The 22,351-nt window shown below is 45.8% G+C and overlaps 1 protein-coding gene across 1 annotated transcript; it reads right to left on the bottom strand.

Moving 5' to 3' along the window:
• Positions 1-968: 968 nt before the first annotated feature.
• Positions 969-1,683, bottom strand: LOC125527058 (dirigent protein 22). Its single transcript, XM_048691632.2, has one exon. It carries the CDS (start codon positions 1,651-1,653, stop codon positions 1,135-1,137), a length of 519 nt encoding a protein of 172 aa, XP_048547589.2. The 5' UTR covers positions 1,654-1,683; the 3' UTR covers positions 969-1,134.
• Between the last annotated feature and the right edge of the window lie 20,668 nt (positions 1,684-22,351).

The following is a 22,351-nucleotide window of genomic DNA, read 5'->3' as shown; positions in this document are numbered from 1 at the left end:
CCTCCCACCAGAGGAAGGAGGAGGGGAATCTCGATCTAGGGTTTCTCGGGGTCTCCCAAAAGTGGGATAGAGCGGCGTCTAGGTCACGGATCGGGGTGGGAGCGGCTTTTGTACCTGTGGCATCCTCCCGTGCCCCATGGCCGCGCGGATCTTCGTCCACGTGTCGGGCATCAATGGCGGCCGCCTCACTCGCGCCTGGATGTGGCCCCAGAATCCCAGGGCCCCGCCATTGCCCGTCCCGGACGCGGCTCGGTGCACCGCACACACCACCATGCGCCTCCTGTCCCCGTGTACCCGCACTTGTGTCGTTTGTCAGAATACGGTCACGAACCCTAGCAAAGTGGCATGGGAAGGAGATGACCTGGCCAATATCGATGATTTCCCCCTCGCGCAAGTAGCGCGCATCCACCGTCACTCCCTTGTCGTCGATCAGCATGATCCGGGGCGCTCCTCGACGGAGGAGGATCTCGCCGTCGGTGAAGTGGACAATGCGTGCGGACGCCAGGTCCACCGCGAAGGAGACGTGCCAGCGGACGTCAAACTCCATCCCGGAAACAGGCCAAATATCGACTGTTATTTGCTTGCTGTGCATGCCCAAGCCCGCCTCCGCCTCACCATCCATGCCAGGCCTCTTCTTACGCCCCCTGCCAGCCACCATCACAGGGTGCAACCGACTGGAAGTGAACTCGGACAATGTCGATGTGATTGAGACAAGGGATAATGGCCAGCTATCCTATGGAGCTGCAGCTGCAATTTGCGATGATTGCTATCATAGCGCATGCGATTTCCCTCATGTCATTTTCGAGCATACTCCTAGAGAAGCTAATCTTGGGGCTCATGAGTTGGCCAGTCGAGCTAGGCATAGGTTGTGTAGTACGTGGATGGGAGAACGACCTGACGATGTCAAAAAAAAAGTATCCACAGGATCAATTTTTTTTAAAGAACAAGAAAAAGACAATGAGAGTCCAAACGAGAAAAAACGACTTGTATAGATAATCAGCAACAGTATCAGTTGTGATTGACATCGCACGAAAAACGTAAAAAGGTTTTCCGAAAGCAACAAATATTATCGTTTGAACACACAATTCGTATTCATGGTATTTAACTCTGGGTAAATTTTGACCACGGCCGGAACTAGTGCCTGATGAATATGTTGTACTCGACCGTGGCATCGTTGGTCTTGAGGTCCAAGGTGTGCGTCCTGGCCTGCGCGTACCCGCGAGCCCACCTAAAAACGCGGGTACCGCCGACAACAGCCATCTCTCGAACTTCGGTGAACACCGCGTTGCGACCCATAATGGCGACGCTGCTGCCGTTGTACTTGCCGGCGGTGAAGACGAAGTTCATGAGCATGAGCAGCGCCATCTGGTCCTTGCCGGCGGCGATGTAGGTGCCCTGGGCACGGCCCATGAGCCTGGATGAGTTGAGGCTGGGGCCCTCTGTGAGCGGGTCGTCGATGACGATCACGAGGCCGAAAGCTGCCTTGGAAGTGTTGGTCGTGGCCGCGTGCGCCACCGGCACCGACGTTGGGTCCGGTCCGCTCACCACGTCATGCCAGTACACCTTGAGGTGCGTCTCCTTCTGGGACGACGCGGTCTGCGACTTCATGGTAACCAGGGCGAGGAGGACGAAGAAGAGCGCGGCAGTGGCCATGGTTTTTCTATTGAGTAGTCGGTGTTTCGCTGCTGTGACGCGTGCTGTGTGCGTGCGCTTGTATTTATGTGCTGCGTGCCTGCGTCTGGGCGCGAAAGTGGGTATGCATGTATTAAGTGGCGCGTTGACAGCTGAGCAAAAGGATGCAAAGATGGTAGGTCGCGCTTCCGCATAGTACCTTTCAAGACGCAAAGTGCCCAACAACTGCACTCGTATGCAGGACCAGGTCCATGGTGGAGTACCTTTCTCCCTTTGAAGCAAGCGGTGTGGTGCTTTCATTCTCTTTAGCACATCAGAAAATTATATGTGTCTTGTAGCAGTGCTGCAATGAAGTCCATATCATACTGTTGTTTCCAGAAGTAGAAACATGAAATAAGCATGCAATAATGTTGGAGCTCCTAAGCTCCATGAACGGTAAGCGTGAGCAAAAATGGGTACCTGTTAGGTCGGTTGTGTCATGTCTATAGATATGATATGCTTCCCTGTTGTATGAGTGACAGAGAGATTGTGATGTGATGGAAGAGGGGACTGAATTTGATGCTCCCCTGCTCCTTGCGCAGACCTTTCCACCCTCGGGCTTGGTAGATACTTCCTCCATATCAAAGTATAAGAAGCATTTTGAAACTATCATGGACACTAAAAGCATTCTATAAAAAGTTACAGAGGGAGTATTAAACTAGGAGTAACACATATGTCATACAAATGTTATTCATAAAAATGGCTAATATGTCACTCTAATTTTGTAAACACACAACATAAATCCGGAATAAAAAACTAATATCTTACTCTACCTAGTTTGCATACTACAAACTGTAGAAAATACTTGGATCGCTACAATATTTCTATGTTGTTTGGTTGTTTTGATCTGATCCTCATAGAGGTATATGTACTATAGAGTACAATTTTTGCAACAACAAAAAATATCGAGTACAATGGAGGAGAGAGAATTGGAGTACAACACATGGTTGCTCAAACCAATTATATATCTTTATCTCTAAAATTCTCACTCAGTTGTGAAGCCGTGAAGCGAACAATTGCGATTGAATTTGAAGTCTTGCACGCACATCATCTTCTCGGCTTCGCCATCAATTACTTGCGTCTCTAATGGGTCGGCACCTAGGGCGGTAACCATGTCGCCTTCGGGTGCCTTACATGTCTCTGTTCTATGCCACAACGCGAGTGACGATGCAAACGTTATTGACGGGAGTTGTTGCCGATATGTGTAGCTCTAGATTTAGTTTTGTATGTCGATGTTGAGGTATGATGATTCAGCCATGGTTAGTTATGGTCGATGGTGTAGTCGTAGTTGAAGGCATTGCAGCAGTCTGTCAATGATGATGTGTCGCTTCAAGGCGTCCCTCCCGGCAACAAAGTGTCGATGTCCTTTCATACTAGAGAAGTTGATGAAAAAATATATCTCTTTCTACACCAGCTTGGCGTGTGGATGGTGCATGCTAGGATCGCTTCTCATAGATCCAAGTACTAGATGAAGATTATTTTTTGTCAACGGGACATGGCAGTAAACCTTGATGGCGATGGTTTGGCTCCATGGAGATGTTGATGCAGATGTTCTCGATGCACTAGGACAATGTAGACGTGTGTCGGTGCAGTGCTCGTTGTCTTGTGCGTGGAGAAGAAAAAACGTAAATGAACGAGAGGTTTAATCAGGGGTTTACGGACCTCTTCTTTAACTAATCTCCACCCCTCCCTTTGAATTTCAAGGGGTGTGAGCTCCCTGTTAAATCCGTAATTATTTGCCTGTGCGTGTAGCATTGCTCGTGGATAAGTTCACCCTGCCATGATCCAACTCGTGCATGCTTATCCACCCTGCCATGATCCAAGTTGTGCGGGGAGTCCATTGACCGTGGGAGTCACTCCACGTTGCTGTTTGGCATGTCCATGAGTTCATTGTACGTTGGTACCACAACTGGAGCTCGGGTAATGAATTTGTACTAGTCAGTTTCCTATCCAAACACGTTTAAACGCGAATCAGTTCAATTTGTTGCCGTGTGCCTCTGACTTGGTACTGAGCTGGAGAAAAAAACGTAAAATAGTACCAATTCATTACCCTAGCCGTAATTATGGTACCAACGTGCAATTCACTTATGTCCCTAGGCCCCGATGTTGCCCTCAAAGCGGGAGCCTGGAGCTGTTGATGTGTGTGGTTCGTGGTGCACGACACTGTATGTGTGCCATTGGTGAAGCTTGCATGCATTGGTCGGAAGCCGTGTATGTACGTACGGAAGATAGGGCACATGGCACTAGTAGAAAACGGGCCATTAGCACCGGTTTGTAAGGGCCTTTAGTGCCGGTTATGGAACCGGCACAAACGTTTCGGCACTAAAGCCCCCCCCCCCCCTTTAGTACCGGTTCATCACGAACCGGTGCTAAAGAGGAACCACATGGCACGAGCCAGCTCCGGGGGCCGGGAGCCCTTTAGTACCAGTTGGTAACACCAACCGTTACTAAATGGGTTTTTGTTTTATTTTGTATTTTTCAATTAAATTTGTGTTATCAATTTAATTTAGGATTGTTTTATGTTATAATGAGTTGTAGTCGTCATCATCATCATCATCATCGCATTCTAATAAATAAATAAACTCTAGCTAGCTAAAAATCATCGTAGTCGTCTAATTACCACTATTTAATCATCATAATCATTACCGCGCTAGCTATCTAATCATCATCAACGCTGGCTAGCTTAAAGAGAAAACATTCACTTTGTAACAGAAGCAAAGATATCATCATGTTCAACATAATCGTCACCAAGATCGAAGTTCAGGACACGGACATGAGACAAGTACTAATTAAGAGCATGAACTAGTAGCTACTGATCCTGCTGCTCCCTCTCAGGTAGAATAGCATAGAACATGTATAGCTCTCCTGATTCATCATACTGGAGCATGCAGATGAATCTGTCTCCTAATCTTGGGTTGCGCTTCACCTTACTGCCCCCTAGTACTTCTCTGCGATCGTTAACAATTTTGCTCCAATCTTTCACTATTAAGCATTCTTCGCTTTCAGAAATCCTGAATGCACTCATGTGCAATGTAGGAAATCTTGGTCGTAAGCTAACCATTGACATGCGACCTTTTGTCTCGATCCACTGAGGCACAACTGTCATCGGAAGTCCCTGTTGAACAACATCGTATAGTAATTAATATACTAAGCAATGAAAGTTTAGCTTCAAAAATAATGTATGCAAAAGATGCACTAATTAAGGACAAATATTTAAAATCTTACCATCTTTTGATTATAGATGTGACCGTAGTTCAATACGATCATCATTGGTCGCACGTTTTGAGTACTAACATTTCTAAGTTTAGGAAAAAAAATTGTCTTGACAGTATTAAGATTCTCAAGCCATGAAACATAACGACTTATCTCCTCGCAGTTTAGTTGAGCCCTGGGGCAGTAGTAGGTCCTGTCTACCAAGCGCCGGACATGTTTGCTTGAACCGAAATAAGCTGACAATACAAATTAGTTGTCAACTATTTTTGAATAAACTGTATGAAAGACATAAACATATGCATGCATGGTTGAGAAAAACTCACCAAACGGTAGAACTGGAGGCGTTTGCACATCGACCCAGATGTCTATATTACCTTCAATATCATCTTCCAGACGAATATCAAAGGTGATAACCATATCAGGCTCAAATGCATAAGCCTTGCATAGTGCTTGCCAAGTTTTGCATTCAAAATGGGTGTATGTGTCTCCATTATATAATTTGACGTTGAAAGTATACCCATGCTCCGTCTTCAAGTAAACTCTCTTTACCTCCATATCATCTATAGCACTAAAACCTATCTTATCCAAGACAAAAATTCTTGCATGGCAGGGGATGCGCTATAGTAGAATAGTGAAAATTTAAAATTATAAGTTGAAGCAAATGAAGCATAAGTTTTGCATTCAAATAATAATTGACAAAGTGACTTACTGTATCAACTTCGAATGTCTCATCCAGCTTGATGCTGAAGCGCCTACCATCAACAAGGAAATTTTGGTCGCACAGGCCGCGCTGGTCTTCACAGTGTTCGCACAAAATAAAATCTTTTTCGTCGTCAGATGACATTTCCTATGTTCATATAGGTGAAACATTAAACACCTATATCTAGCCAAATATATATTCATCTAACATTTGACATTAATATATCTAACTATATATTCAATTGACATTACTATATATTTAACTTTTCTATCTAATTCATCTAACATTCGACATTAATCTAACATTTATATAAACTCAAAATATATAAAAAATTAAATAAACAGAAAAACTCATTAACAAATAATATTTTAATTAGATCATCAAATCTCAAATACCTAAATTTTTCTTACTAAAAATAAACTAGTTATATTAATTATTGAACTAGTTCAAATCTCATATACCTAAATTTTTCTTACTAAAAATAAACTAGTTATATTAATTATTGAACTAGTTCAAATCTCATATACCTAAATTTTTCTTACTAAAAATAAACTAGTTATATTAATTATTGAACTAGTTCAAATCTCATATACCTAAATTTTCTTATTAAAAATAAACTAGTTATATTAATTATTGAACTAGTTCAAATCTCATATACCTAAATTTTCTTACTAAAAATAAACTAGTTATATTAATTATTGAACTAGTTCAAATCTCATATACCTAAATTTTCTTACTAAAAATAAACTAGTTATATTAATTATTTAACTAGTTCTAATCTCTAGTTCGACAATTTTTCTATCTAGCTAATTCATGTAACATTCGACATTAATCTAACATTCGATCATCTAATTAACTTTTCTGAAAAACAGAAAATAAGAAAAAAAATGTGTGTGTATGTGTGTGTATACGTATATGTGTGTACGTATGTGTGTATGCGTGTGTATGCGTGTGTGGTATATGCATGTGTGTGTGCATGCGCGCCGCCCCGTACGTACGAGCGGGGGCGCCGGCGTACGGGGCGGGGGCGGCGGCGTACGGGGCGGGGGCGGCGGCGTACGGGGCGGGGGCGGCGGCGTACGGGGCGGGGGCGCCGGCGTTCGGGGCGGCGGCGGCGGGTACGCGCGAGGGAGAGAGCGAGATACGTACGGACGGCGGCGCGGGACGACGACGGGACCGCGTCGCGGGACGACGACGGACAGCGGCGCGCGGCGTTCGGGGCGGCGGCAGGGACGACGACGACGACGACGGGCGACGGGCGGCGACGACGGGAGCGGCACGCGAGAGGTTGACGAAAGAAGTGGGGAGATGTAACTGAAATTTTGTAAGTGCTGTATATATAGGGTGAGCCTTTAGTACTGGTTGGAGCCACCAACCGGTACTAAAGGCCTACTTTGGCCAGGTAAAGAGGCGGGAAGAGCAGGCCTTTAGTACCGGTTGGTGGTTCCAACCGGTACTAAAGGCCTTGCGCTGCCACCCCAAAGTTTAGTCCCACCTCGCCCGGCGAAGGACAGCCGCACTGGTTTATAAACCCAACCGCGGCTACCTATTCGAACTCCTCTATATAGCAGGCTTCTGGGCCAAATTAATTAGGGCACGCTGCCCTGTGGGTCTGCTGGCCCTCCTGGGCCTGCATTTGCACACCCTAGGTCTGGTAGACCCACAGGGCAGTGTGCCAACAAATTTGCTATATAGTTTTTTCTTTTCTGCATTACTTATTTTTTTATTTTTTTGAGTAGTTTTTATATAGTTTTTTATTTTCTGCATTATTTATTTTCTTCTATTTATTTATGAGTAATTTTTTGTATGGTTTTTTTATTTTCTGCATTATTTATTTTTGTATAGTCCGAAACCCTGATACTCGGAAAGAGTTTGTTCAATTTGTACACGAAGTGCGTCCAGTTTTTGCCGTGACCCTCTCTACTCTTTCGCGCATGCTATGCGGGTGATATGATGATACCATGCCAAGTTTTAACATTTTCAGGATTCATTTTGTAGTGATTTTTAATTTCACGGTCATTTAGCTCTCTAAATAATTAGGTAAATGACCGAAAAACAACAAATGATGTCAGAACATGTTCGAAATTGATGACGCCGCTTTAAATGCTGCATACTGAACACAAAAGAAGTCCGGAGTTTAAATAAGTTATTAAAAATAAAAAAAAGGTGCAATGCTGGTTAATTTGCTTCAAACCATTCGGAATAGTGTAGACTGCACTGCACATAGCTCAGTGCAATCTATGCTATTCCGCAAGGCTTGAAGCTAATCAACATGTAGGTGAGCATTGCAACTCTTCGTCATTGTCTGTGCACTCACGGCTTATAAACCGCTTATACTGCCTCTCTCTTGGCGAAGATCACAAGATAGTTTGGTTAAATTGCATTATTTGTAAGTCCAGTTAACATGGATGCTTATGATGCAAGAGCAACAGCAAAAGTGAAAATTTGGCACAAATAGATAGTTGTGTAACTAAAATAGGTAGGAGGAGAGATAGCTCTTATGTCACAAAAAAGAAGTTGTATCAAACCTTTTATGTCGGATCTAGAACAAACCAATCGGTATCGCCATCATACAGCCCAACCGTGGCTCGTGATGCATATATATGCATATCAAATGCACGGTTGGACGTATGATGGCGAATCCGAATGATTTGTATTCAGTCGATGAACTGGTAGATGTATGCAGTCGATGAACTGGTAGATGTATGTAGTCGATGAACTGAAAGACTTATGCAGGGAAGGCGAGAGGTGGGCTAGCTATATATAGGGTCGTCTGGCTCACAAAGTGATTGTGGTAGTTTTGATCCAACGACTCACATGAGCTAGGAAGAAACACACCCTTGATCCAACGACTCGCAAGAGCTAGAAAGAAACACACGATCCGTGTGATTCTTCCTGATTGGTGGGATGCACATTAGTACCCACTCCGGACTCCGAAACCCTGATACTCGGAAAGAGTTTGTCCAGTTTGTACACGAAGTGCGTCCAGTTTTTGCCGTGACCCTCTCTACTCTTTCGCGCATGCTATGCGAGTGATATGATGATACCATGCCAAGTTTCAACATTTTCAGGATTCATTTTGTAGTGATTTTCAATTTCACGGTCATTTAGCTCTCTAAACAATTAGGTAAATGACCGAAAAACAATAAATGATGTCAGAACATGTTGGAAATTGATGACGTCGCTTTAAATGCTGCATACTGAACACAAAAGAAGTCCGGAGTTTAAATAAGTTATTAAAAATAAAAAAGAGGTGCAATGCTGGTTAATTTGCTTCAAGCCATTCGGAATAGTGTAGACTGCAATGCACATAGCTCAGTGCAATCTATGCTATTCCGCAAGGCTTGAAGCTAATCAACATGTAGGTGAGCATTGCAACTCTTCATCATTGTCAGTGCACTCACGGCTTATAAACCGCTCATACTGCCTCTCTCTTGGCGAGGTGGGACTAAAAACAGCTTGCCATAAACTCATTAGTACCGGTTCGTGGTAAGAACCGGCACTAAATGGTGATGGTGGGGCCATAGCCTGACCGCAGGCTGATGCAGCCTCTTTAGTACCAGTTCGTGGCATGAACCGGTACTAAAGGTTCGCCACGAACCGGTACTATTGATCGCCGCCACGAACCGGCACTAATGTACACATTAGTGCCGGCTCTAATTCAAACCGGCACTAATGTGCTTCACGTTTGACCCTTTTTCTACTAGTGTGGCTAGAACACATGCATATCATCCATACCTTGGACCTGACCATGTTGGAGTAGATATGCCAGGCCCGGGCCCAGGGGAGTGCAGCATGTGCGGCCGCATAGGGTCTCCAACTCCGAGGGCCCCCCAATTTTCGTAGCACTTCACCACAGCCCAAAGGTAGGTCGCAGGCCTATTGTCTTGCACACCTTTACTGCTGGAAATGGTCCTTCACGGCTTCATAAAGCCCATGCTGCTAGCTGCTGTTAGGTCTGGATGCAAATCTCGGGTCTCACCACGGTCAAATATGGCGAGCAATTATGAAGGGATTGTAAGTGCTAAAACAGGGTCTCATAAAACGCATTGGCAATGGTGTCTCCACGGATGTATGTATGGATAACTAGATCCCCAGAGATGAGATGATGCGTCCCTACGGCAGCAAGGTATTGAACCCACCTAGGCTTGCGTCCGATTTTATTGATGCAACATCAGCTACTTGGAATCGCCAGAAGATATAAGAAACGTTTCTACCTATAGATACAACAGCAATGATGGCAATTCCTTCGTGCACAAGAAACATAGACGACCTCTGTGCATGGAACTTCGAAAAGAATGGCACCTTCTCGGTTCGTTCTGCTTACTGGATGCTAGTGGCTATACGTCAATGCATGGGGGCATGGCTCGAGGGTACCTCGGGGTCTTCTAGCTCACGCAAGGAGGAAGGATGCTGGAAATCTCTTTGGAAAACACAAGTACTAGCAAAAATATGTATGTTCTTGTGGCGTTTATCCAAGCACTCGTTGCAAACAGAAGATGTTGGGGCTCATCACAACATGGCCACAAATAGTTCTTGCGGAATTTGTGGTCCAATGAACTCGTGGAGGCACTCACTTGTCGAATGCTCGATGTCTAGATGTGTGTGGGCACTGGGCACTGGATAATGGCGATAAGTAGATAACATGATAGCCACCCCTGAGCCGAATACGAAACATTGGATCTTCACTCTAATGGAGAAGCTACCGCACCATGAGTTCGTCCACCTGGCTGCATCTTTATGGGCAATTTGGTCTGCTCGACGCAAGGTAATACACGAAGGAATTACCCAGGCCCGTCGAGAGGCATGTGCGAGCTGTGCACATGCACAGGGCCCCCAAAAACTGGGGGCCCCAAATCGCTGTGTCATTACTCAGTAGCAGGCCAGGCCACCAGGGATCGCATGAGAGAAAAAATGCCTGCCCACTCATCCGCCCTTATTCCCGAGTCTCCCAGCCGTCATGTCTCACTTTTCTCAAAAAAAAGCCGTCATGTCTCTGACGTTTCATCTGCGCGCCGCCTGCCCGACTACCTTGTTCTACGTCTTCGCCTTCATCTGCAGATCTACCCGCACGAGCTGCTTCCTCCTTTCGCCCGTTCAGAGTCCCCACGACATGAATTTGTGACCCGTTAGGCCGTTCATCCGAGCCACTGATTGCTTGGACAGGCCTGTCAGAAGAGTCAAGGACGAGAAGCTCTTCGTCTCCTCATCTAGTGAGTTCTGACAACTGTTTTGTGATCCACGCATGTACTAAGATTATTATTATGTTACGGAAGCAAACACAAGGGATCACTACAATTTTGTGATTGACGTATATACCACTACCACGAGCCAGCAGATCAACTATGAATTTGTGATTCACACACATACTGGTTTTTAGGCTTTTAACTTCTCTCTCTCTCTCTCTCTCTCTCTCTCTCTCTATGTACCCTATTGTTTGTTGCCACAGACCTCAGTGGTTTGGTTGTTTCTATAACTTTCCCAGTAGCTACTTGACCTGTTGTTGGCGATGTACACTAGAAGAATTTCTCACTGGATCTAGTCTATTGCATCACAATTCACAGCAGTGGGGATACATAGACCAGTCAGATGACGATGCTTTTCACTAGAACATGAGGTCTATTTTTTATTTTATGTTTAGTAGTACTATCTTTACTCTTTTAGCAATATAATTAAGTGATAGTATGCCATCATTACAGAGATTAATCTTCGAGCTTTGAGTTTAAATTGTAGGTTTATTTTCAAAGGCCAAGTTGTTAATGGCAAAGCTCATAGTTTAGCTAAGCACTCTCTCACTCTCCGTCCGAGTCGCCGTGTTTGGTTGGCTAGCCCACATGATCCGAATGTAATCCCACTCCATGTGATCTTTGATTAATAAAGCTTAGCTTTCCCGTAAAAAAAACTCGATTCCCTACCTGTATATGTATCCTGCGCGTCGACGACGACTCGATCCAGCGCTGCAGCGCCTCCTTGTCTGTTCACTAATCGACAGAACTTCTCCGTCCGTGCGCTAATGGCCATTGTGGTCGCCAATCGATCCTTTGCCTTGTCGGAGCGGCCGTACTCTCAGTTCGCCGAAAGCTGGGATCCACCCAACCTTCAAGCCAGCATGTACCACTGCCGGGAGAAGATCACATGGCCACCACCGGCGCTACTAGCGCCACCTTCACTGCTGTCGGTAGCTCTTCTGGTAAGTCACCGCCTGGTCAATTTTTTTTGGCACATCCTGCTCATCTAATTCTGTAGAAACTGCAGTACATTGTTGTATCAATTTGTCACAAAGTCGATCAATTCCAAGTCTCTAGCAGTATTCTCCGATAGAAACTACAGCCCATCATTCTTCTTTTGCACATCACACCCATCTAACTTGATTGTTGCCTAATGTACTAGTCGATTTTACTCCACACTAGTCAGCCGTATTACTTTTTTATTTTATTCCACGCAATTGGAAGAAATTTGGTATACACAATAGTAGTTTCTTAGCGGTATCTCTTAGTGAAAGACTACTTCATATAAGTAAGTCTGTAGCAGCCTATTTTATATAAAATTAAACTAAGTACAACTAGTACTGACAAAGAAAACATTCTATTTGTTAAGCATTGTCTTATTTACATTTTTTTTGAGACAAGCATTGTCTTATTTACAGATTATATTTGTTAGGAGATAAAGAAGATTTTTTAAGAGGTAGGCCCCAATTTAGAGTTTTGCACATGGCCTCCAATTTTTGCCGGCCCGGCCTTGAGATGTGCCACTGGAGGCCTGGAGCGGCTGCTGCTTGATGGCGCATAGCTCCGAAGCTGCTACCGGCGATCATGCCGGTCATGGGATGGACGAATTACGCATCGGCGGACGTGCTTGCCGGCTGTATCATGTAGACGCGCATGACCGACTGGCTGATGTAGATGCTGCCGGAGACACGACGTGGCTGCTGAGATGCCGAGATTCTGCATTGCTTTTCACCGGAATTTAGGTCATCAGATACATTTGATGGATAAAAAAAACACTTTTACTAATTTTCAGTCCTATGTTTTCTATTCGACGTTAGGTTGAGTTTCTGACCGCGCGACCTGTGTTCCTGATTCGGGCTGGTTGACGTGTCCAAATAAAATATTTCATCAATAGATAATTTGAGCAAGTCTAATACAGTAAGATATAGTTAGGAGGCTGTAAGGATTAAAGTATTATATTTTTACTGAGTTTGATGAGAGAGAATAGGAGAGAGGGAGGACATGTGTTGTAGATTAATGGACAGCTACACCACGAGTTTCAAAAAACATTGTGAGAGTGTAAAGTGGGCCATATATTGATAAAGCTGTACTTCTTATTATTACTCCCTCCGTCTCATAATATAAAATGATCTTATATTATGGGATGGAGGGAGGAGTGCGGATTTTTGGAGGCCGAGCTCGAGTGAGCTTGGTATTTTGAAAATACCAAAAAGCATATTTAAAAGTTTCAGAAAAATCTGAAAACAAATCCATGGAAACATATATGTATTCCACAAGAATGTGTTAAATTTCGTCAAAAAATGTTGTGATTGTAGACTGTACAAAAAAAATTACGGCCCAGTAACAAAAATAAGAGGCCCGTTTAAAATGTGTATTTGTCCTTTTTTTTGTATACCACATGAAAAAGTATAACACTGTGAAATTTTGCACATATGTAGTATACATGTGCACGTGTGTTCACAAATAAATTTGGAGTTTTTCGTCCTTAATTTTTTTTTAAGACGAGCTCACAAGTAAAAGACCCATAGTTTTTTTTTTTGAGGGGGAGAAGTCCCATAGCTAGTCTGTTGATGTAGCATTGTTGGGTGTCCAGTGGTCTTTTCAGGTTTCTTTTTGGTCAACCGGTCTTGATTCTGCGCCAATCCCCCACCCCCACATCCTCTTTTCCAAAAAGAATCGTTTCGTTCTTCCCATACGGCATGGAGAGCGGGAGCCGGAAGCTTTCTGATGTTTTTATTTTGTGCTCGTAAAGTTGCAATGCCCATTATTGCGGGAGTTCAGATCTGTAGTTTATGTTAGAGTTATATTTATAATGCCCTTTGGCTTTCTATATTTGGCATTTGGCCTCCCACCTCTATTTGTATATATGATGACTTAGGCCTTTCAATAATACAAAGTTGCATATTCCTAACATGGTATTAGATGTTTAGGTTATTTTTTCGCACACGCAACTTGTGCTCAGATCCAATTGCACCGCCGTGTTCCTCCTTTACGGCTACGCTTCTCTAACACTGTCTGCTACTCCTGCATCGACGACGTCCTTGTGCTTGGCTACTACCTTCCCCTGCGTGCAGTATTCGCTACTGACGCTGCTCTATGCCTCTATCTCGATCTGGACACCATCTGCTACCCCACTACGCCTCTATGTCACCGAAGCACTCCGTCGTGTGTGAGAGATCGGTGTCGGTCTGGACAAGGACTCGTGGGAGCAGTAGCTACCGGAGGTCAACATCTCTATCCTTCCGAGGCTAGCTGCTGCCGCCGGCAGACGTCTCCTCAAGATCGGCCGCCATCTCCTTAGGTTTGGCCTGCCGGCCATACCCAGATTGCGGCTGCCGGCCTTGTCCGCCTGTCTCCCGTCCATCCCAAACCCTCTCCATGCCGATGTTTGCTTCCACGGCTGCACACGGGCACTCGGGTGGTCTCGCGTGTGTGTGTGGCGTGAAACTGTCGCCGATTCAAGTCCGGTCGTGATCCAGATGTGATTGTAAAAAAAAAGTGCCAGGTGCAATGTCTATTGTGTCTGTGCGCCTTTGCCTGGCAGCCCACTCACTGTTGAAGATGTTCCCTCTATTGATCCCATCTCACATTTATACCGTCTTTCAGTGCTTGGTACTTGATCATATGTGGTGTGTTTCACTGGTTGTGCTGATCGTTCTTTAGCCACTCCTCTCACGGCTTGCGCACGTGGAGGTGACCGCCAGTGGCGGAGCTACGAGAAATTCTTTGGGCGGGCCAAACAGGCAGATTAAAGCTAAACTCACAAACTTTTGTTTTATGGCCTCATCAATTCTTCACTGTTTGTTGCTACGTTGGGCGGGCCACGGCCTGGTTTTGCCCCAACGTAGCTCCGCCCCTGGTGACCGCTCTACTTCGGCCTCTCTCACGGCTTCCGTGCGCGGTGTTCGCCGGTCCATGTTGACACTCCACACAGATTCCGCGCACAGCCGATAGGCGAATTATACTGCACACGGCCATGGTGTTAGCGACTGGCCTGCTCCTGCGCAATGGGCTGCACTTTTAGAAAATCGGGCCCCCTAGAAAGTGGAGGTCCTATGCTGGCACACCCATGGACTCGGGCCTGGTGATATGGCATTGTATATTTCTATATGTAGTCCATGGTATGCACACCGAGAAGGTATCTGACTAGACCTGGATATAGGTTGTTTAAAAAGGATATGTATATAGGACCCAGATTTTTGGCTCAAAATGCATTGATTTTTCCCCTGAAAATTGGCAGGTAGCATTTGAGTGTGACAATGAAAATATCTATTTTAAAAAAAATGGCATTTCTAATATCCTTTTTTCACACGGAGGAGCATGTGCTCCCTAGAGCCAAGATGAATATCCAATGTATATGGCTTTATTGAACTTCTTGACATATATGTGAGCAACTAGAAAAGACCGCGAGGCATTTACATTCTAGGCACGCGTTTTCCCCCGAAAATAGGAATAACACCCAGGCCCTACATCGGATGATGCACGTGGCCTTCCATTTATTCAACTCAAAGTCTTACAATATCCGGGCAAGTATAAAAAGACATAGGCGCCGCGCAGGACCGTCATAGCGAAAGAAGTAACATCAATGGAAAAGTAACAAGAATTTTTTTGCAACTAAACTTGGGTTGTCATATGGGCGGTGATCTTCTTGAACAAGAGCCTGGACATGAGATCCTCCCACCAAGCCTTGACATGAGGGTAGAAGTCAAAGAGAGGCGTGTACGGTGTCGCATCCATGAGGTAGAAAGTGCCCACGAAATGGTTCAGGTCCGCGAAGCTGAAGAAGTCTCCGACCAATTACCTGTGCTTCGACAGGTGCATTTCGTAGGCCTGGAGGACCTTCTTCGCGCACCTTCTGCAAGCTCTGGCCAACGACCTCCTGGTTCATGTGTTGGTCCCATAGGGTGGGGGATATGAAGCACTCTAGGACGATGGGCCTCGGGGCCGGATGGCACTGGTGTGCCTCTACCTCGGTTCATACTGTTAGAAGAGAGAGACGGACTGATGGAATATTATGGATGTATTATTGAGCCTCGAGGGTGAGTATATATTAAGTACAAGACTTGGAGGGCAAGTCGCCTCTCTTGGAGATAAGGTATGAGACATATTACAAATCCTAGACTATCAAATAAATGTATCCCAAATATATCTCTAACATACCCCCCCGCAGTCGTAGTCGTAGCGTTGCAAACAACAGGAGCGTCGCGGACGGTCAGACTGGTGAGAATAGCAACCGACAGGCTGACATCCCCCCCGCAGTCGTAGCGGGAGCGTCATGGACGGTGTCGCGTCACAGATGCGTTGACTGTAGAGGAAGCCAACGAGTTGCTCAAGCGTATGATAACCCTGTGTGCCGATGTCGAGGTAGCCGAGAGCGTAGGGCGGTGTAGGAGTGGTTGAGGTAGCCGAGAGCGTAGGGCGGTGTAGGAGTGGTTGAGGTAGCCGCGCGAAGACTGCCGTTGTAAATGTCGAGTCGGGGTAGCCTATGTCGAGGGAGTCGCCGTGGAGCCGCGGGCGCAAGGTGGTGCCCGAGTTAGCATGGGCGCAGTAGTGTCGAAGTAGGGATGCGCCGGAAAAAAGACAGTGTTGACGAGGTGTCGTGCCGGGTGTGCCAAGCCCGGAGCCACGTCGCGGACGAAGAAACGCATCGGTGTTGTCAGCATCGGGAATGCATAGACGGACGAATCGATCCCCCCCCCCCCCCCCCTCAATGGACCGATCAGCCTAATACTACTGTATAGAATCGTATTATCTGCTAAATGGCCAATGGCCGTAGTTTTTTTTTTTTTTTGAGAGAAGCCAATGGCCGTAGTTAATTACTCCTGTAAAAAAAGTACATTAAGGCCCAAAACGGTCCATAGCCTGTATCACCTGTACGTATCGAAGGCCACAACAGAAGCCCATATTTATCTTTGGAGTATCATTAGGCGATGATGAATTGTGACCTAGCGCACGCTGTTCAGATCGATCACCGATTCTGTTTGTGCATCGCTCCCTGCTATGCTCGTCACCAGCCGTCGCGGCGCCATCTATCCAAGCCCGATGGCCTTGCCTTTGCCTGAGTAGATCCTGCCGGGATGAGGAGACGCCGACGTCCATGCCATCGGGCATGAGCCCATCGACGAGCTTATTTATTCCTCAAGCAATCAGGTACCACATCCTGGGTAGTTATTTTCTAATGGATTTCACACTTGTTGTCTAATTAACTAGTGCTTCTTGATTCTGTCTAATTAACTAGTTTACCACATGGCGCAAACTAATCAATACTTCTTCACTCGGATTTGTACGTCACTTTGTTAATTTACATATTAGATGCGTTTTTTGGTTCATACGAGATGACTTACTTACACATTATTGCTATACTCAAAAATAAATAGCAACAAAATGTCATCGGGATGAGATTATCTCATTGTTCAATGAGCATATAGTAATAATCTAATCATATGAACCTTTTTCATATTGACCAACATATTTCTGCTATTTCTTTTATCTCAGTGGTATTGTTTAGATATCTTGTGTTAGATGTATTGTGCTTTATCATCCAGATAAAATTCTAATACAAAACGACACACGGTTACTTGTGTGTTTGGAAAAGAAAAATCGTTTGCGTGACCTTCGCCCCCTTCATGTGCAAATCCTGGCTCCGCCTCTGCGGATGAAGAAGTTGACAAAGCGTCGCGCCACGTTGGTGGACTTGGCTGGGCCGGACGCCTTCATGGGTGCCATTTTTCGCTTGAGATATATGCCTGGTGTGGTTGTAGTTGCTGGAGAAATTAGAGATGGAAATCTAGTGTGGGAGAAAGTGATAAAAGATGATAGATCGCACGTGCGCATGTGCAATAATGCCGTCAGGCACACAGGGCGGTCGACATGCACGGTGGTGTGTACCTTTCAAGCAAGCGGCGTGCCGCTTTCATTTCCTGTGGCACCGAACTTGTAGCAGTGCTGCAGTGGAGTCCATACTGTACGTTTGGTCTAGTAGTAGAAAGAGGAATGTTGGAGCTCTGGAACTTCATGCACTCGTTGTGTGAGGAAAATTCTGATATATTTTTTTGTGAAAATAATCCAGTCTATTATCAAAGTTCATCACCGAAAGTACAAAACATCTCAAACATAATAACAATTATATCGAGATTCTGAGACCAAAATACCTCTAGACCCACATGTCAGCTCTCTCTATTTCATAATGATAAGTGTGGGCCCAACTTGTTAGGAGTAAGCAAGCAAACGATTTTAAAGGAAAATAAGAATGATTTTGGTGATCGCATAGGACCCATACTTTACTGTACTGACATGGAGGGAGAGCTGACACGTGGGTTCATGGGTATTTTAACCATATAACATGGTGAAAGGGCTTTGGGTTGACAATAATGGTGTCTAGTGACACTTTTTAGCATGCGCCTAATGAAGCGATGCCATTTTTGAGTAGTTAAAACATTTAATGACAATACTGAGTATTGAGATATAACTAGTGGCATAAATGATAAAAATCCTAGACTAAAATACTAGAGCCATTAGTTAGTTGCCATTACAATGAAAAAAAGAGAAACGGGCTAGAAAATCAGAGACATCCGACCATTTAACTTATATACTAAAGTACTAAAATCATTAGATTAGTTTTATGTGAAATAACTACCCATCATTCCCTCTTTGGGGCGCCGTCTTCGAAGATCTTGTCCCCTTTTGTGCTTCCTGCAGGTTGGACGTGCACGGAATCATGGTTGGCCGGAGGGCAACCGGTGATGCGAGTGGTTGGCGTTGCGACTTGTGTGGTGATGATGATGTTGGTGTGCGAAGCTGGGTCGCGGCTTGTCCTTCTAATGTTGATGGTTCGGTGCACCAATGGGTGTGCTTATGCTGGCTTTTGGCTGTGACAGAGAAGTTGGAGCTGCGTGCGATGTCTCTGCAGCAACGATGACTCTATGAGGACGGTTTTCAACGGAAGGTACTCTTCGGATGATGCGCTGGATTAGATCGGTGCGAGGCTTGCAACATTCTCTTGTGTAGCTCTTCAAATCGGAGCTGACTTGTCCTTGACGCTTAAGCCGACTATTTGGCATTTGTTTGTGGGAAAGTCGGCTGTGTGTGCCCCTTGTGGGGTTGTGTATGCGTTTTCGTCTGGTTTTTCTCTAATTAATCAGGCAAATTTCTTCTTCTTAAACAATAAAAAGGTAAATCTTTTGCCTCGTTTAAGAAAAAATATAACAAAATGAAGTTTCGTTAACCTTCCCAGTGATACGAAAGAGAAACTAGTGTTTGAGACTTATGAAAAATAAGCATCAGACTATCACAATAGAAAAACTAGCATTGGACTCCATACAAAGAAAAATAGCGTCAAACTAGGATCTTTGCCCGTGATAAGAAAAGAGCGTGGGACTGGACATGCTGATTAATTTACTCAAAAAGCCAGTAAAAAGACAAAAGTGTTAATGTGATCCCGAGCACCTGTGTGCTCGCGTTATCTATGCCGCCAGCGTGTCTCGTGATGCACATCACAGGAAATATAGGCCCATGTATAATTTACGTGTTTGATATTTTATCCTGGCATATGGCCCACATCTAACACACCGCCTCTGTTACCCCGTCAAGCACCGAAATCACTAATTAAGGAGTACTCGTTGCAAAGAGCACTCCACTTTCCCAGGTCGCGACAAGTGGCGCACATGCAGCACGCCACTTGTCACAACCTGGGAGTTTTCCCTTTTTTCGTAGATCCGTTTATTCAAAACGTTTTATCTCTTAAACCATGCGTCCAAATCTCAAACTGTTTTCACCGTTGGATTCCTCACGTCGAGATCTTCAAAACTAGATCCCATGTTGATAGGTTTTGATGAATTTTTTTTCACGAAAAAGCCGGATGAATAAAACTGGGCGAAAAAACCGGACCGGAAGCATGGTTTTTTCCCTTTCCGAAAGAGGCACGTCCGTGCCTCTCGCGAAATCACAACCGTGCCTCTTGTGGAAGCAAAACCGTGACTCTCGTGGAAGGAAAAAAACAGGAAACGCATTTTTTTCCGCTTCCGAGAGGCACGGCCGTGACTCTCGCGAAAGCACAACCGTGCCTCTCGCGAAATCAAAACCGTGACTCTCGCGAAAGAAAAAACGTGTATTTTTTTCCCTTTCCGAGAGGCACGGCCATGACTTTCACGAAAGCACAACCGTGCCTCTCGCGGAAGCAAAACCGTGACTCTCCCGAAAGAAAAACAAAACAAAAAATGCGTTTTGTTTTTCCCTTTTCGAGTGGCACGGCGTGACTCTCGCAAATGTACAACCGTGCCTCTCACGGAAGCAAAACCGTGACTCTCGCGAAAGAAAAAAACAGAAAATGCGTTTTTTTTTCGTTTCCAAAAGGCACGGCCGTGACTCTTGCTAAAGCACAACCATGCCTCTCGCGGAAAAAAACCGAGACTTTTGCGAAAGGAAAAAAAACAAAACGCGTTTTTTCGCGCAAAAAAATTTTTTATTCGAATTTTTTTTGATCGAAAAGCTAAGAAAGATCGGGGGAAAACCAAAACGTCAAAAAACCCGGGAGAAAACCATTTAAAAAGCCGAAAACACGTGCGAAAAAATAAAAAAACAAAATCCGAAAGGAGCGTCCAGAGCACGACACGTGGCAAATGGCTGAGAGCGCGCCAAGTGGTGCTGATCGTTGCGAGGCTCCCAAAGGAGCGCTTGTTAACAAGTTGCTCCCGTCAGGCACGTACAGCACGGCACGGATGGAAATAGACGATATGGGCCGTCTAGCATTAGATTTTGAACTAATATCGTGACCCAGCACATTTACCATGTCAGTTGATTCTTGAAAACAAATTACCCTATCTGTCACCCATTGTAAGCTACCTTCCCCAACACGGGTGGTGGTCTTCATACCCTTGCTAAATCCAATCCAACTCTGCCCAGCGCAGGTTCCTGGAATTGTTCATCCTCCTTCGCATAGTTGGCTATGCAGTGACCATCGTTAGGGTCATATTAGTCGTACTCCTCTTCAAGCAGTATCGCAGTTGCCCGCCTCTCTCTACCATCACAGCATGTTCGCATGCTCCAGTATCCCCAACAACGAGCACACAAGTGTTCATTCCTTAACCGCAAGTTTACAGATCCTCACACCGACAGAGAAGAAACTCCCCAAGATGAACTCCTCATCAGCTCAGATTGCTCCCCTTGATTCACCGACGCCTCCGAGGCTCCACGATCCTGCCATGTGTAAGAGCAACTCCAACGGGGCTGACCTACTTTCTCCACGCGTGTTCGTTTGAGTCACCGCGAACAAAAAAGTCGGTCCAACGCGCCGACCCAAATGAACGCGCGTCCACTATTCGTCCGCCTGCCGACCCATTCCCGGCCCAATTTTGAGCCTGATTTGCGTCGGCAAGGACAAGAAACGAACGCGCGCGACGCTCGCCTACTCTTCCTCCTGGCCCTCTAGTCGGTGGCACATTGGCCATCCTCTGCCCCGCCCCCGTTGGCGCTGTGTCCCAGTTCCAGTGTCTTTGTCAGCAGTCTGTGCCTCCCCACCTTCCATGCTGCCGCCACCGACGTCGCCGCACCGCCTCATCGTCGAGCCATCGCAGCTCCCTCCCCTCCCCCTCTCCGACGTCGCCGCGAGAACGAAGTCGCCCCCTGCAGTCCCGGTCAGCTCCTTCATCCGACACCGCCCCGCTGACGCCGCCACGCTCGTAGGACGCAGCCAGGCTAGCCAACTGGTCCAAGGGAGGCGCGCGTCTCTTCGCCGGCCAGCTCTGTCGGTGCCCGCAAATTGTTCGACAGTTGGCCTCAAGGTACAAATTGGACTCCGCCGACGAGTTCTTTTTCTACAGTTTTCTGTGCGACTCCGGCGATTCCTTATCCGACGATGAGGAGATGCTGGCTGCTGTGTTGGTCCATGACCACCTTAATAGGCAGCAGCCATTGTTCCGGGGCTCGATCCTGGGGCACATTCCGGTGTTGATTCGCAGCCGAGACTCTGAGAGAGCGGCTATTTGCTTCTATGGAAGGACTACTTTGACACAACCAATCCGATGTTCAAACATCAGAAATTTCGGTAGGTATGGCTAGGCATGTTTTCAACCGTATTTGAGAGGGGGTGGTCGGATACGATAATTATTTCGAGTGCAAAGAGGATGCACTTGGAAAGATTGGCTTCTCATCTTATCAGAAATGCACGGCAGCCATCCGAATGCTTGTAGGAGTGCCCGGTGATCTCACTGATGAGTATGTTAGTATGAGCGAGTCTACGTGCCTAGAGTCCATGTACAAGTTATGCAAGGTTGTGATTACTGTGTTTGGCTCTAAGTACTTGAGAGAGCCAACTACTGCAGATACAACCCGCTTGTTGGTGATGAATGCCAGCAGGGGCTTCCCGGGGATGCTTGGCAGCATAGACTGCATGCATTGGGAGTGGAAGAATTGTCCTTATGCTTGGCAAGGGCGGTATAAGGGCCATGGCAGGGCTTGCATTGTAATACTTGAGGTCATGGCCTCACAAGATCTCTGGATCTGGCACTCTTTCTTCGGCATGGCCGGATCGCACAATGATATC

Source organism: Triticum urartu, chromosome 3A (genome assembly GCF_056163025.1).
Source record: "Triticum urartu cultivar PI428250 chromosome 3A, HENAU_Tu73, whole genome shotgun sequence".
In the NCBI taxonomy this organism is placed as follows: Eukaryota; Viridiplantae; Streptophyta; class Magnoliopsida; order Poales; family Poaceae; genus Triticum; species Triticum urartu.
The sequence above is the reverse complement of the archived record's forward strand: the minus strand, read 5'-3'. Positions and strand labels throughout refer to the sequence as shown.

Coding starts and splice junctions, on each gene's coding strand:
- LOC125527058 (XM_048691632.2), bottom strand. CDS start 1,653: ATGGCCACTGCCGCGCTCTTCTTCGTCCTCCTCGCCCTGGTTACCATG.